Source organism: Pseudorasbora parva, chromosome 10 (assembly GCF_024679245.1).
Source record: "Pseudorasbora parva isolate DD20220531a chromosome 10, ASM2467924v1, whole genome shotgun sequence".
In the NCBI taxonomy this organism is placed as follows: Eukaryota; Metazoa; Chordata; class Actinopteri; order Cypriniformes; family Gobionidae; genus Pseudorasbora; species Pseudorasbora parva.
Genome location: NC_090181.1, coordinates 35,418,309 through 35,433,513, shown reverse-complemented (window position 1 = coordinate 35,433,513; position 15,205 = coordinate 35,418,309). Strand labels below are relative to the sequence as shown.

Below are 15,205 nucleotides of genomic sequence, written 5' to 3'. Positions count from 1 at the left end.
CGCTCTGAACAAAACTTCGGCTAATCTGAACGCCTCTGATTATTATATTCATAAACTCAATAGAAACACGTGTGATGCACAATGCGATTATAACAAATGGATTTTGAGAAGACCATAATAAGTTCAAAGTGGCTAGTGTGAGTGTTACACGCGCCACAGCCGACACACCCGCAGATGGCGATTGTTAATGTCATTTAACCTAGTCTTGTCTGAACTTATCTGCTTTTTTGAATGTTTGATTGCGTTCGGTATGTATGACGCGAGGGAGCTTCCACCTCTCTGAATTACGGTTTTGCAAACATCGTCTTGCTCTCCGGTGTATGGCTAGCCACAATGCTGCTCAATGCTATTGTGCTATCTGGCTACAAACTGCGGAATGGATTTCCTGAGCAGGGGCTTGTCTCATAACTCTGTGTCTCATTGAGCCGCGCCTCCGTTCAGGAAATCCATTCCATAGTTTGCAGCCAGCTAGCAGACAAGCAGGCAGGAGTCATTTCAGCAGACAACGTTAAAGCGCAGACATGGCTCATGGATATCGGATTTCTCCGCTGGTTGGATCGGGAAAATCCGATACGTGAATTACGCTGGTATCGGTCCCGGTTACTGGATCGGATCGGCCCCATCCCTACTAGTGACGTCTAATTTTATCGATCGTTTATCTGTAAAGACCTGGTGAGCCACAGGTTCCCAAATGCTGAGCTTTAGCAACAAACAACGAGGAACTAGACATTTAGATTTTATTATCTAAATGTCTAGTTCCTTAGCAACAAACAACGAGGAACTAGACATTTAGATTTTATTATCTAAATGTCTAGTTCTATTATCATAAGTTAACTTTATTTATATAGCGCTTTTAAAAATGATGATTTGTTCAAAGCAGCTTCACAGTGTTAAATAGGTCAGTGATTCGGCTATACAGTTGTTCTGGAGAGAACGGTGATGTTATCAGCTCATTTTAATGTATTATATAGCGACAATGTGGGCAGATTAGTAATAACATTGATACAGTTAATTTAGGAAATAATTTTATTTGGATATTTAGTTGAAAACTTTAGTTGAAATTCTAGTGTCCCCATTTTTTGGTTTTAGTGTATTATGATTTACTCTGTAGTCCCAGTGAAATCACACTGATCCAAATCCATATCAAACATAAAAAAATTCTGAAAGGTTTTAATGTTTCCTTTTATAGAGCCTTTTCCCTGTAATTTTTCCCAGTACATTGTTGCATTGCAATAGGATGTGATTTTTTTTTAAATTTTTACATTTTTTATGACTTGCTCAAATGTATGATGGTGATAATTCATTGAATAGCCCTTGTGAGGTTAAACCAACAGCCAATCCAGATCTTTAACCACTGGTCCACGCCAACCATAAATTATCGTTGCTTTCTGTCATTTTGCAGTGCGTTAGGCATGCTATTACGACAGGCAACAGGGACGAGAAATCTGGATTGGCGTGTTTGAGGAGAGAGTTCAGATTTACCATATTTTCTTATCTTTTTGTTGTTGTTTCCATAGAGGTGAAGCCGTTTTCCAAATTCTCCCACACCCATAGAATTAAAAAAGGGGCTTTAAGATAAAACTTCTATATGTAAATGATCAAGATTAAAATTGCATAACCTCTTAAACGGTTAGTTCACCCAAAAATGAAAACATTGATCAGTGACCATAAACTGAAGCTCAACTGAACCTGCTTGATATGCAAGAACAAATTCATTCATTGTTTTTTTACTGAAGCTTAAAAATTTGGTGTGTAACACATGAGAATGAATCTCAATGGTTCTTACACGTCAAGCAGACATGCTTGAGCTTTTGTTTACCATACCGATGCACTTGCTGTTGAATGTTTATATGTGAATAAAAGCCTAAATTAAATCTGTTCATCATATAAAGTGATCTTCTCTTCAGTTTTATGAACTCTTTATTAACTTTTTGAAGCGTCAAGTAAGTGTTAGTTGCGTAGCTGTCAATGGAGGGACATACATCTCTCAGATTTCTTTAAAAAAGTGTGTTATAAAGATAAACAAAAGTCATCTGGGTTTGGAACGACATCAGGTTGGGTAAATGATGACAGAATTTTCATTTTGGGGTGAACTAATCCTTACATTCCGTTACATTTCGTTACATTCGAAATTAGTAACAGCTATGTTGTTACTTATTCAATAAGTGCTGATACTGTATGTAAATATGTCTGAAATGAGCAATGTAGTTTACATAAATGGTCTGGGTCGACTGATTTTATAGTATTGTGTGGTTATGTTAAATGAGAACAAACTATATTTTTTTCATTTTCCAAGCTTGCTTATACCACAAATCCTTCAGTATATTAGATCCTGCTTTGGTTTCAGCTAACTACATCATTTTTATTGTGCAGGGTTAACTGAACAGTACAAGACTCATTGTCTGTATAAGAGACTGGATTTAATGCAGTCCAAGTGAAAAGAGATCTGTCTTTGTGTCAGTTTTTTAGTGCTGGCTCAATGTGACTTTCATTGACCATTACAGAGTTCATTCAAAAGCAGCACACAGCATTGTAGCTGTCTGTCATCAGGCCTCCAAGAGGTGTTTATTACATAAAAATAAACATAATGTCCAAAAAAGAGAATTAAGTGTCCATTGATATAAGTCTCCAATAAACACAGGATCTGATGTCCTCGTTGTGCTGGGGCACATGCAGTGAAGATAGTGCTCAGATGGGCTGGTCCAGGTAAAGGGGATGGTGTCGCGGCAGCAGCACTTGCACCCCTCTTTGGTCCGGGGTGCGAGGAGCGGCGACTTCTCCAGAACTCATCTTCTCATTATTTAAGTTGCGGGATGGGGATGATAATAAGGGGGAGGCAACCATTCCGTCACTGGTCTTCAATAAAAAATACTAGCTATTGCCATTCCCCTGTTTATCATTATAAATCATATGATATGATATGATATGATATGATATGATATGATATGATATGATATATCATATCATATCATATCATATCATATCATATCATATCATATCATATCATATATCATATCATATCATATCATATATCATATATCATATCATATCATATATACCTAATGATTGCTAGGTGATTGTTTACTGGTTCAATTAAAAAAAACAATTACCAAAAAAACACCCCAATTCTTTATAAAATTCTAGTCATGAATAGACTGGTTAGTGTTAAGATAAATCAATCAACTTTTAATGTATCAAAGTAAGAAGAACTAGTGTTCATGTAACACATTTTAACAGCTCTTAATAATTGGGCTTAAATGTGTCTAAATCAAAAGTTTTTTTTCTTCCCCTGGCCAATTGGGATTGTGATCATGTGCTGCCTTGAGTTGAGTGCATCCTCTTCACAGCTTTTAATAGAAACCCTTTGTGCATCCCCTCAACCACACAGTAAATCATATTTTATGTGCTCCATAAAATTATATGAACATGATAATTGATTCTCATTGCAGAAGGATGCAGCCTTGAAAACAGAAACCATTGTGTATAATGGTTGTCATTGTGCAGTGGCTTCATACTTGATGGTGTGGGATTGTACACACAATTATGATTTGCCAGGATCAGTCACACTAACAAGGTCAATAAAAATGTGTGCTGCCATTCATGATACAAACACACACTAGCATGAGAAGCTTTCTGCGTGAATTATAATTGGGTGTCGGGGGTAATCAGGGTCTGAAGTTGAACGGGGTTATTTTTTGATAATGACCAGATGACTATATGCTATCCAGCTGCTTGCCAAATAAATAAATAAGTGTACATGAAATATTGATTGAGTTATGAGAAGAAAACAAGTCACAGTGGCCACTTTTTTCAAGCTCAGTCCCTGCAAGAAAGACTTTACTGCGGTACACCGTCAATCTGTCCTTCACACCTGCTCAGAGATGCCTCTGAACTTTTGACTTTTGTGAATATGCTGTAACTGAAACTGCTACAAATCCCTGCGAGAAGATCAGGTCCTTATGGCACATCATGGTGGAGTGATTGATTTGAACGTCTTCAACAATAACTCCATGCTGTCGTCTCTCTCTCTCTCCCCAGCCAAACCGTTCACCTCTAAAGTGAAACAGATGCGATTGCACAAGGAGGACTTTGAGATACTAAAGGTCATTGGTCGAGGAGCTTTCGGTGAGGTAAGCATCCGTCTTGTGTTTAGACTGCATCTGAATTCCCATACTATTCATAGTATTTAGCAGTGGCTCTCAAGTGATTGTTTGTAACCTAAAATGTTCTGATATGGTTATTTTTTTAATGAATAAATCTTTGATTTAAAAGATAGTTTTAGTTTTAGCAATACACTATTTTGGTATTATGTTGGATTGCCGCTTGATGTCTAATGTAGTAATGCAACACACACAAAAAATGTGTCTTGTCTGTAGTTCGACAGTCATGGTCAAATGACTTGTACAAGCTGGTTCTTGTATTAAAAAAGTAAAAACTGTCACAGCTGTGAAACTGTAAACAGTTTGAGAGCGGTTATTGAATTAATGTCGAACTGAAATAACATATAGGGCCCTATCTTGCACCCAGCGCAATTGACTTTGTACACCGACGCATGTGTCATTCCTATTTTGCACCCGGGCAAAGCACGCTTTTCCCTCCACAGAAGCACGTCTCTAAACTAGTGAATGAACTTGAGCTCCCTGGGCGGTTCAGCGCAAAAAAGGAGGCGTGTTCCGGCGCAAACAATCCCTGGTGCTATTTTGATGTTCCATTAAACAATTGCGCCACTGACCAGAAAAAACCTAATCTAAAGTCAGTGGCGCGTTGCGTGTTGTTCATTATGCTATTTTAAGGGTGCATGCTTGACCATAATGTATAGTGTGCACAACGCGCATACACTTTGCTCTTGTAATCTACACAGATGCAACAGTTATTTTTGCAAATCAAAAATTGTTACACTAAAAAATATTAACACATGAGATGACGGAAATAATTGTGGTGTGCCACGAAGATGTGAAAAAATAGGCATAAATCTAGCTTACAAATTATTCAGGCTAATTGTAGTAATTAAGGATCAGACCTGTTTGCCCAATAGTGGCAAGACATGTATATAAGGACATCTGACAAATTGGTTTGTCCATCAAGAACCAGGAAAAAAAATCGACTAAAAAACTGTTTAACCAACGCTATTTTAGGTGGGTTTCTCCCATCCCCATACAACACAACTTCTCTGTCTTTCACTCCCTTACAAGAACATCAGTCTCCTCGGCTGTGAACCGCTCCTGGCGTGCGCCTGGTAAATACGCCATAATAATAGCAATCCATAATGGAACTAGCGCACCTGCTTTTAAAGGGAATGTTGGATGATGCTCTGATTGGTTAATTTACGTTACGCCCAAACCACACCTATGAATAATAAAGCTACTTCAGACCAACCCATTTTAGATTTGCGCCGGGCGCAAGAGCCATTTATCCCGCCGGGAAAATAGCAACAGCGCCGAGACCTGCCCACAAAGTTACTTGCGCTTCGCGCTTTGACACTTGCGCTTCAGATCGTTAAGATAGGGCCCATAGTCACAAAAGAGTTAATGTTTTTTATTTAAAGGCACTAGGGATGTTGACGATTAATTGATGATCGATTAATTTTCGATAATACATTTAATCAATAAAACGTATCGATCATCGATTAAGCAAGGGTATGCACGTGCGTGCTGCTCAACAGTGAAACACGTATGCAGACACAAGGCAAATGAAGTGAGCTAGCCGGAGTTCTCTGTGAGACCATTTTACAACTGGAGTTACAGCTTCATTATGACTTAGTGCGTTTGCACATTTGTCGCCATTTTTTTGTGCAAATGTATGTTGTAATGTTGTGTTTATTTTGCGGGGGCCTATCTATATCTGATTTCTCTCATATAGGATGCATTTGGTTGAGAATTAACGCAGTGATTGTCTTCAGCTATGCACAACTAATAATGTCTTGTCAATCTAATAATAATTGGGACTGTCATATGACGTATCATTATAATGAGAACACTATTGTATCAGTAATAAAACTTGTGAATTATTTGGGTTTAGTTGTGTTTCATCACGTTGTTCCAGGAAGAGCTGGCTTTATCTGGCAACTTAATTCAAGTTAACTCGTGCATTCACATCATTTTGTGCAGATATAATTTGTAATATTTTGTCTATTTTTTGTATATATATGATTCATCTCATATAGGAAGCTTTTTGTTGAGTTAAATATCGCGCTAGTAAAGAGTTTTAGTGTACCAGTGTTCATCAGGCACTTCAATCAATCAATCAACTTTATTTATATAGCGCTTTTACAATCACAATTGTGTCAAAGCAGCTTCACAGTGTCAAACAGGATAATATTGCAGCAAAATTAGATTTGGCTGTACAGTCATTCTGGAGAAAATAGGGATGTTATCAGCTTATTTTAATTTATCATATAGCGACAATGTTGGCAGATCAGTATTATAGTTTATAGAATTAAATAAAACCTAATTCATAAATTTTATTTGTATAATAAGTTGAATAACTTTAATCATAATTTTAGTGTCCCCAACTGAGCAAGCCAAGCCAAAAGCGACTGTGGCAAGGAACCAAAACTCCATCAGGGCATGATGGAGAAAAATAAACCTTGGGAGAAACCAGACTCAGTCGGGGTGCCAGTTCTCCTCTGGCCTATTAACACACCGTGTAAGATTATTATTACTTCACTTCACCTCACGCAGCACAAACAGCAATGCACGACTAATAATAATTTTGATTGGGTCTGTCACATTACATATATTGAATTCATTGGGTTTAAGTGCTGCTTCAGCGCGTTGTTCTAGGAAGAGTGCGTCCACACATTCGGAATAACAGATCTGAGGCGGCGTTGGTGACATGTTGTATTAGAGGCTATATTTGATTATTAAATAAGAAAATTTAATTAAATGATCAACCACATCAACTCATTTTACAGTCCTACTAGCCCTTTAGATTAAAAAACGCTCTCATTCATTTGGTGAGGAACATTTTTGAGCAGCATTTGCACACCCTGTCATGTTGTTGGCTATAAGCCACTGCTATATATTCATATTGCAGTATTAGTCTAACGATTAATTGATCGTTAATTTAAACGACTATTGATCATGGGAATTTATGTAAATTGACATCCCTAGAAGGTTTAACACTGTGAAGCTTCTTTGAAACAATAGTCATTGTAAAAGCGCTATATAAATAAAGTTGATCCAGGCGTTTATTCTTTGACAAAACAAGACTTTCTCAGATTTTTCTCAAAATATAGCTTTTTTATGAAACTTTCCCATATTCAAGTGTTAATAAAAAAGGAGTGCATGAATAAAAGCTAGAATAAAACGATTTTAAAATACTTTTTTAAGTAGACGGTCTGTTTTTTCTTTGTAAATATTGGATGTTCAGATCAAAATTCATACAACAAAATATTCAGGGAGCCATGAAACTTTTGTGAAATGAATCGCAAATTGCTACTATCTTTTTACAAAAACGCTGGTGGGGAAAGAGTTAAGTGCCAGGGGAGTGGATATGACCGTTATTTCTTGGGCAAATAATTTTTTCATGACCTAAGGACAGGCCATTTTATGTGTCATAAACTGAGCAAAGTACAGTGCAAAAATGCACTGTTCCCCATGCAAAAATGTTTAACTTAAGCTAACAGTTTAGCAGCCAAAATCAACCTATTTTCACTCTTGCATATTTTATGCTTGAATTTCCGTTCAGAGACCATCTGCAGAATGAGAGTACACTGAGCAGATGCTGACGGGTGTCATGGTCTATGAACGAAGGTCTTTGTAGTTGTCAAAGGGTTGTCTCTGTGTTAAGGTTGACCTGTCACCCCATGCGGCCCTGATCCTGGTTTCTTAGATACTGACAGGAGCCAGGCTGGAGTGCACTGCACTGATCAATGATTATTTGATGATTGACATTAATTTAATCATTTAAACCTATTTGAGATTTATCAGTTTTGTAGCTGTAAAATTGGTGTGCAAGTACTTTTATATAGTTTAATGTTAACTAGATAGAAGTGTAAAGTTCAATATACTTTTTTCCAAAGGTACCCTAATACAAGTAACAATTGTTTTTATTTTTCCTTGTAACTTATAAAGTATAGATGCACTGAAATTTTGGGACAAAATGGTTTTGGTCCGATGACTCCAATCCTTCAAATATTCATATTTTTGTGTAATCGACGCGTCATCCTCATTAAACCAGTCTCTTGCGTAATACCTCAACATTTTTATATTCCGATCTAATATGATTTCTGACCTGTAAGGTTGCCAGAATAATAATCATACTCTTTTTGCCAGAGGAGAACTGGCACCCTGACTGAGCCTGGTTTCTCCCAAGGTTTATTTTTCTCCATCATGCCCTGATGGAGTTTTGGTTCTTTGCCACTGTCGCCTTTGGCTTGGCTTTCTCAGTTGGGGACACAAAATTGTTTGATCTAAGTTTTCAACTAAATATCCAAATATTTAGTGACTGTATCAACTATATTATTGATCTGCCCACATTGTCGCTGTATGATAAATTGAAATGAGCTGATGACATCACTGTTTTCTCCAGAACGAATGTACAGCTGAATAAAATTTTGTTGCAATATTTTCCTGTTTAACACCATGAAGCTGCTTTGAAACAATCGTCATTTTAAAAGCGCTATATAAATAAAGTTGACTTGGGCTGGGACAGTATGGATTTTTTTTCTTACCGCGGTTGAAAAGCAAGAAATTCCCACGGTTCAGCGGTTCAGGTTTTTTTAAACCTGTGATGCCACGCCCCCTGTTGCGCGTCTTGTTGTGAGTGTGACACACACTAATCTTCTTAATCTACAGTTTGCTCTGTAAATTAAGTTGAGTATAATGCATATATGCTATTTTAAATACTGTAGTCTATGCCAGATATATATACTGTATAGCCTATACATTTTAAAATAATAAACGCTACACATCCATTTCATAAGCATGCGTGTTTATTTTAATAAACTTATATTTTAATAATAATGGTAATCCTAAGAATATAAGAAAATTAAATATTAGTTTAAATTTTTTTGTTTCATAGCCTATTTCCCCGCAAAGTTGCGTCATGCCGCTCTGCGCAGATGAATGTGCGACATAGGCTGGATAGACACCTTCTCGAATATCTTCATCTTCATGTTTTCTCCTGATGTTGCAAAGCAACACTTGTTGTAAAATGTCTGAAGAGTGAATTTTATCTTCCACAGGGGCAAGACATTTAGGTTATGTTTGATTATACACTGCTAGAAAAAAACTAAAGTAAAATCGCTGGGTGCACGTGAACTGCGCTATTCAAATAAACTTGACGTGCCTAAAGTCTAATAAAAAGCATAACAAACTGTGTTAAATAACATTTTGTCCTACAGTGTTTTTCGACTTTACCACAGTAAAATATGTGAATGGGTATAATAGACTTAAAGGAAGTGTATGTAAGATTGTGGCCAAAACTGAGATTGTGGTCTCCCCCTGACTTGAGGTTGCCAGATAGGCTGCAGGATCAGCAGGAACACTTGTAGATCTGCAGCTGTGGTAACTCTGGCAGAGCTGGCAACCCGGATGCCGAAACACTACTGACTTCATGATTAGTCGATAGGTGGAGGGCGGAGCTTCAGGCCAAAACACATGTCAGCATCAACATCAGTTGAGGGCTGCAACAACAACTTTTAAATGACAATATCCTGGCTGGACTACTGTTGTCAGTGATAAATATTTGACATTTACATGATTTCTTAATGTCTAGTGACATATCAGGGTCCTTTTATGATGGTGGATAAGTGAAATACATTTCTTACATACAGTTCCTTTAAGCAAACTTGCGAAAATGGGTGTGACGTGCGTGAAGATTTGGGAAAAGAAACGAGATGTCCCATGGGATAAAATGGACTGACGTTAGGCCTATTGTTAAAATTTACGGAAATCGGAAGGGGGTCTGCAGATCGTAAAACAGAATTAAAAAGCTGGCGAATCTTAAATTGGACTCAGCCAATCTCATTTGACATGAATCCATAGCTGTTTTCATGGCTGCGATGTAACATTTGCAAATGTATTTCCCTTGTAAACAAAGCTTCACTCCTGTGGCAATAATCACATAAAACAGCGTTCACATACAAAACAATGGGTCAATAACGAAATTATAGTTTTAAGTAGAAAATAGTATGTAAGGAGATATATTAAAATAAAATGTGCACAACTCCTCTTAAGTGGAAGCAAGCTACTTTTTTCCCTCACGTGCAACCTAGCGCAGATGAGTCCTTATTTGGGTTAGTAAACATGCAACGAACCACACGTGCCGACACAGACATATTTCGCAAAATGAAGCAATGGGAAAGAAAAAGCATACTCTGTGGGACCATTTCGACAGAAATGGTGGCGAAGTTACGTGCAAAATAATCTATGAGGTATTACAATACAGCAGTAATACTGTAATACAGTTCGTAGATGGGAAGGAAGGAGGCGGGAACCGGCGAACGTTCAACAAACATTTATTCAAAATAAATAAACAAAATGAAAGTAAAACCGCGGGCAGCCCCTCACAGACGACTGCCCACAAACACATAAACAAAACTAAACACAAATTCCAGGCCGGGTCCTCTCTCGTCTTCCGCAGCTCTTGCTCCTCCTTATATGCTCCCATCACATGGCCGCGACACGAGACCGGTGTGCCACGCAGCTGGCACTCGTGAACATTAATCACCGGCCCGCTCTCGCGGTCCCTCGCCCCGCTGCCTGTCACACCCCATACCCCCATCGCCCCTCGCAGGCCGGGGGCACTCCCGAGACTGTGCTCTACTCCCCCCCCCCCCCCCCCTCTCCCGGGGGGGGGGTGAGCACGGCGGCCGCGGCACCTGGGGGTAAGGACAAAGAGGCGAGAGAAATGTAGACGGGAGCACGAGGAGCCCGCGGACGAGAGAGGGGAGAGAGGGAAAAAAGAAAGAAAGAGAAAAAAAAATTCTGGTCCGGTTCCCAGACACACTGCCGTTCGGCCCTCCGCCCACCGAGAGGCTCTTCCTCGCGGCGCTGTGCGATGGCACTGGACGCCTGGTGGGCAGCTCGATCCTCCTCCGCCCCCTGGCGGCCGGCGGTGACTCCTCCTTCCGAGGGACCCGGCAGCGAGCCCCGCGCTCCCTGCTCCTCTCCTGTCAGGCGGATGGCAGCAGGCTCCGGCCCCCGGCAAGCGCGGCGACTCCTCCGCTCCCTCTCGGACGGCAGCCACCCCACCTCGACCCAGGGGCACGGCAGCGAGGTCTCTGTCCCACCTTTCCCGCTCCAGCACCATCGCCTCGGGCAGCCCTCGCGGTCTTTCATCATCCGCGCTGCCTGAACTCCTCAGCACCGCGATCCCCCTCAGCAGCGAGGGCTCTCCGACAGCGCGTCCCTCCTTCCTCCCGGGCTTCGGCACCAATGTAATACCCTCTCCGCGCTCATTACTGGAACGAGAGACAGGTGTTATTAATCTGCTTCCAAACCACTCACTTACCGCTCGTCCCGCGGCTCTCTCTCCCGCTGCAGACCTCGCTGAACCACGCCCCCCTTGCCACAAATACAAGCTACTGACTGGCGGAGGAAAGCAAATGAAAGCCACTTGCCGAGGCTGACCGCTCTAGCAAGGCGTCTCTGTATTCCCCGGCCATCAGTGCCATCTGAAGCCATGTTTAATGCTTTTTGTAGTGTCGTTTTGTCCAACAATCAAAAATCTTGGCCCGAGTCCAAATGGAGCCTGTGTTTTTTTTTTTTTTTGGCTTACATTGGCTTACATTGTTGCAGCTATTAAAATAGATCAGTTTTGTTTTTAATGTCATAGTAGTTATATTTCATTTCTCTCCTTTGTTAAGTTAATTTAGAAAAATGTTTAGAGCAATTTTGTGTTTGTTAAATTAAAGTTTTAATTTTTTTAAGTGACGATCAAGTGGCCAGAGGCCGACAGTGAGTTAACCACATGTTTAATCAATTTAGCCTCTCAAATCAACTCCTGACTTGTCTTGCCTATTATAAATCCATAGATATAACACTTCAAGCATCACAGTGTTAGTTAAAATTAACAGGATGACCGGGGCCATGTATTGCGAGATTTTGAGGAACAACCTCCTTCCCTCAGTTAGAGCATTGAAGATGGGTTGAGGCTGGGTCTTCCAACATGTCAATGACCCGAAGCACACAGCCAAGATAACCAAGGAGTGGCTCTGTAAGAAGCATATCAAGGTTCTGGCATGGCCTAGCCAGTCTCCAGACCTAAACCCAATAGAGAATCTTTGAATTTTTTAGTTTACTAAGGTTACTGTACCAAATATTAACATTGATTATCTCAGGTGTTCAAATACTTATTTGCAGCTGTATCATTCAAATAAATAGTTAAAAAAATCATACATTGTGATTATTTGGATTTTTTTTTTAGATTATGTCTCTCAAATGCACCTACGATGACAATTTCAGACCCCTCCATGATTTATAAGTGGGAGAACTTGCAAAATAGCAGGGTGTTCTGATACTTATTTTCCTCACTGTATGTAAAGAGATAAAATACAGAGTATCCTATAGTAAATTATATCGTTTTATACAAATAAAAAAAAAATCACGATAAAGTGAACATTGTAGTTTTTCTAGCAAAAACTATGAAGGCTGGAATGTACCTTGTACATCACCTTTTTTGCGGTGATGGCGGTGACGATCTCGGTAGGCATCACATGCCTGCGGTAAAACGGTAACCATCCCAGCCCTAAAGTTGACTTTCTTTACTTGTATTATATATTCATCACATTTTATTTAAAGTCTGTACAGCAATATATACAACAAATAAACCATATTATATATAAAACTTAATTTAAATGTGTTCTGAGTTTGTCACACCAGAGAAGATGTGTTAACCACCCAGCCAAATTCGAATGATAAAAAAACCCAAGTAAAATAAGTTATCAAAATAAGTTAATAAGAAAGCAGTGAAAAACACTAGGGTTGTGTCTGCTGTCTGTGCTGAAAACACTGCCACTTACACTCATTGGTGGGCACGTGCTGCCTATGATGACACCAGTTGTTGGCTGGACGGGAGATGGCCCATGACCCCATCTACCTGGCCCCATCACCAGTTGTCGGAAGGACAAGGGGATGAAGGCCAGGGTTGGGAGATAGTCGGTTCGGCCCCATTCACCATTAACAACACATTATCAGTGAATCCCAGTTGTCCCCAATGAAAGTTTGTAAAACTATCCAGTGTAAAATGTTCACTGCAGTGGCGGGTGTCAGTGGTGATCCTCAACTCTCTATCAAGGTGGCTCTTCACAAAATGAATCCACCTCTTGAAATCATCGTTGTTAGGAAATTTAAATAAGGAGAATTGTAAATTATCGCAATCAGGTAATATGCATTTACTTGATGAAGCTATCTATCTAACGGTAATGTCAGTAACTCACAATTGAGCGGGTGAACCACTGATGCTAAAGTGCTTGTTATTAGAGTGTTAGGGGAGGCGCCATGCTCAGTGGCTCCAGTGTCATCGAGCCATGATTTCAGGCCCGACCAAAAAATCCTGAACACAATTATTGTGAAAAAATAATTCCACCATTCAGTACTACATAGTTCAGTCTTTGTAAGCTGTTTCAGCAATACATTTCTAACAATTTAAAATGTGTTAAGAAACAAATCTCTGAATTGCCTTAACATACACTTTAACCTGCTAGTGATGTCTTTAATGTCTTTTTGAATAAATCTGTCCTGTAAGTGTTATTACATTTTATTATCATTAAAAAATGATAAAATCATTTATTATCATTCCTGTAAATGTTGATACAGTTTATTATCATTAAAATGTAAATATTTCAGCAACAAACCATATTATATATAAAACTTAATTTAAATATAACTATTGTGCAGTTTAAATGTTTGTACAACTCAGTTTTAGATATTTGAGTGTTGATTATTAAATAAGATTAATTTTAAGTTTAAGATTAATACATTTTAAGTGCATCCTGCAAGTTTCAGCACAGAATTTTCATTCGGTGCATCCCTGCTTTAGGGGGAAGTTGGTTAATTTGTGATAAATTAGGTTAATTTGTAACACTTCAACAGTGGTATTTGTAGAGGACCAAAAACTGACCAAAAAAATGTTCAGACCACTATTGAATCTGAGTAAAGAACAAATGTACTCACTGTTACTTTTTTCTCTGGTTTTCATTGCCCTTTTCATTTGAATTGCTCGCTTTTGTCCACCCACACACATCTTGTAATGTTGACAAAGTTATGACAGAAGATAAATGTCGTTTTTGAGTAATAATAAGATTTCCAAAACTATATTTCAAAGGCTGTATTGTGGGAGTTTGGCCCTTGTAAGGCTGTGTGTTTTGAGGGCACGATGCCAGGCAGCGCTTTGAATGCTATTTTAAAAGTCACTTTCCACTCCCTGTGTCCTTTCGATCTGATATTTGCCTGATGTTTTAGCAAATAGTCTTTAGCTTTCTTAGCAATCGTAATCTAAATTTTAAGGTTTGTACTTCTGGCATTTGTTTTTTTTTAAATCCCTATCAGATGTGTGGAAGGGTGAAGAGCGTGATTTCTGTCTGGAATAATGCTCGTATCCTGGCTCGGCCTGGAATGTGTAGACCTCTCAATGCGTGCTTGTTTTGGCTTATTTAATCGCAGGGAGTGAATCACACCGTTGTTTCACTTGGACACCTTGAGTTCAAGACAAATATATGTCCATTCCACTTCCTTTTCCCATGATGCTCACACTTAAATGTGTGGACCAAACATAATTTTATCGGTTCATTATGTGCTTTTTAGGGGAATGTCTTTAGACCAATGCTCCCTATAATTCGTTTTTTCCCCAGCAAAACCAAATATTGTTATTGTATGTGTATAGGTGTGTGTGGTGTGTGTGATTTATAAAAAATAAAATAAACTAAATCATAATTTTCCTTTAATTAATCCTGATTAATTGTACCTAACATTAAAGTATTTCATATTACACATTTTTATATTGTAAGAATTTTACATTTAATCTTCAAATTAATGTAGAAACATCATAAAGACGTTAGCCTATATTTAAAATATTTTTAATAGCTTTTTTTAAAAGATGGCGAGTAACACTAATACCAATAAATATTGTTGTTCTTAGTATTAGCCATTATAGCCATTCAGCATTACAGTATAATTAAAAGCTATCAATTTTAACCTTTATCATGCTTTAAAGAAATATAACAAGTTTTAATAACAATCTTCACACAAACCCATTATAA

General features: G+C 38.7%; 1 protein-coding gene across 10 annotated transcripts in view; it reads left to right on the top strand.

Moving 5' to 3' along the window:
• The window catches only part of cdc42bpaa (CDC42 binding protein kinase alpha (DMPK-like) a), a 126,549-nt gene that overhangs the window by 17,674 nt on the left and 93,670 nt on the right, over positions 1-15,205 (top strand). For all 10 annotated transcript variants that reach the window (XM_067455988.1, XM_067455986.1, XM_067455987.1 and 7 more), the window contains exon 2: positions 4,039-4,130. In XM_067455988.1, the coding sequence (XP_067312089.1) occupies positions 4,039-4,130 (92 nt within the window). The remainder of the gene's footprint in view (positions 1-4,038; positions 4,131-15,205) is intronic.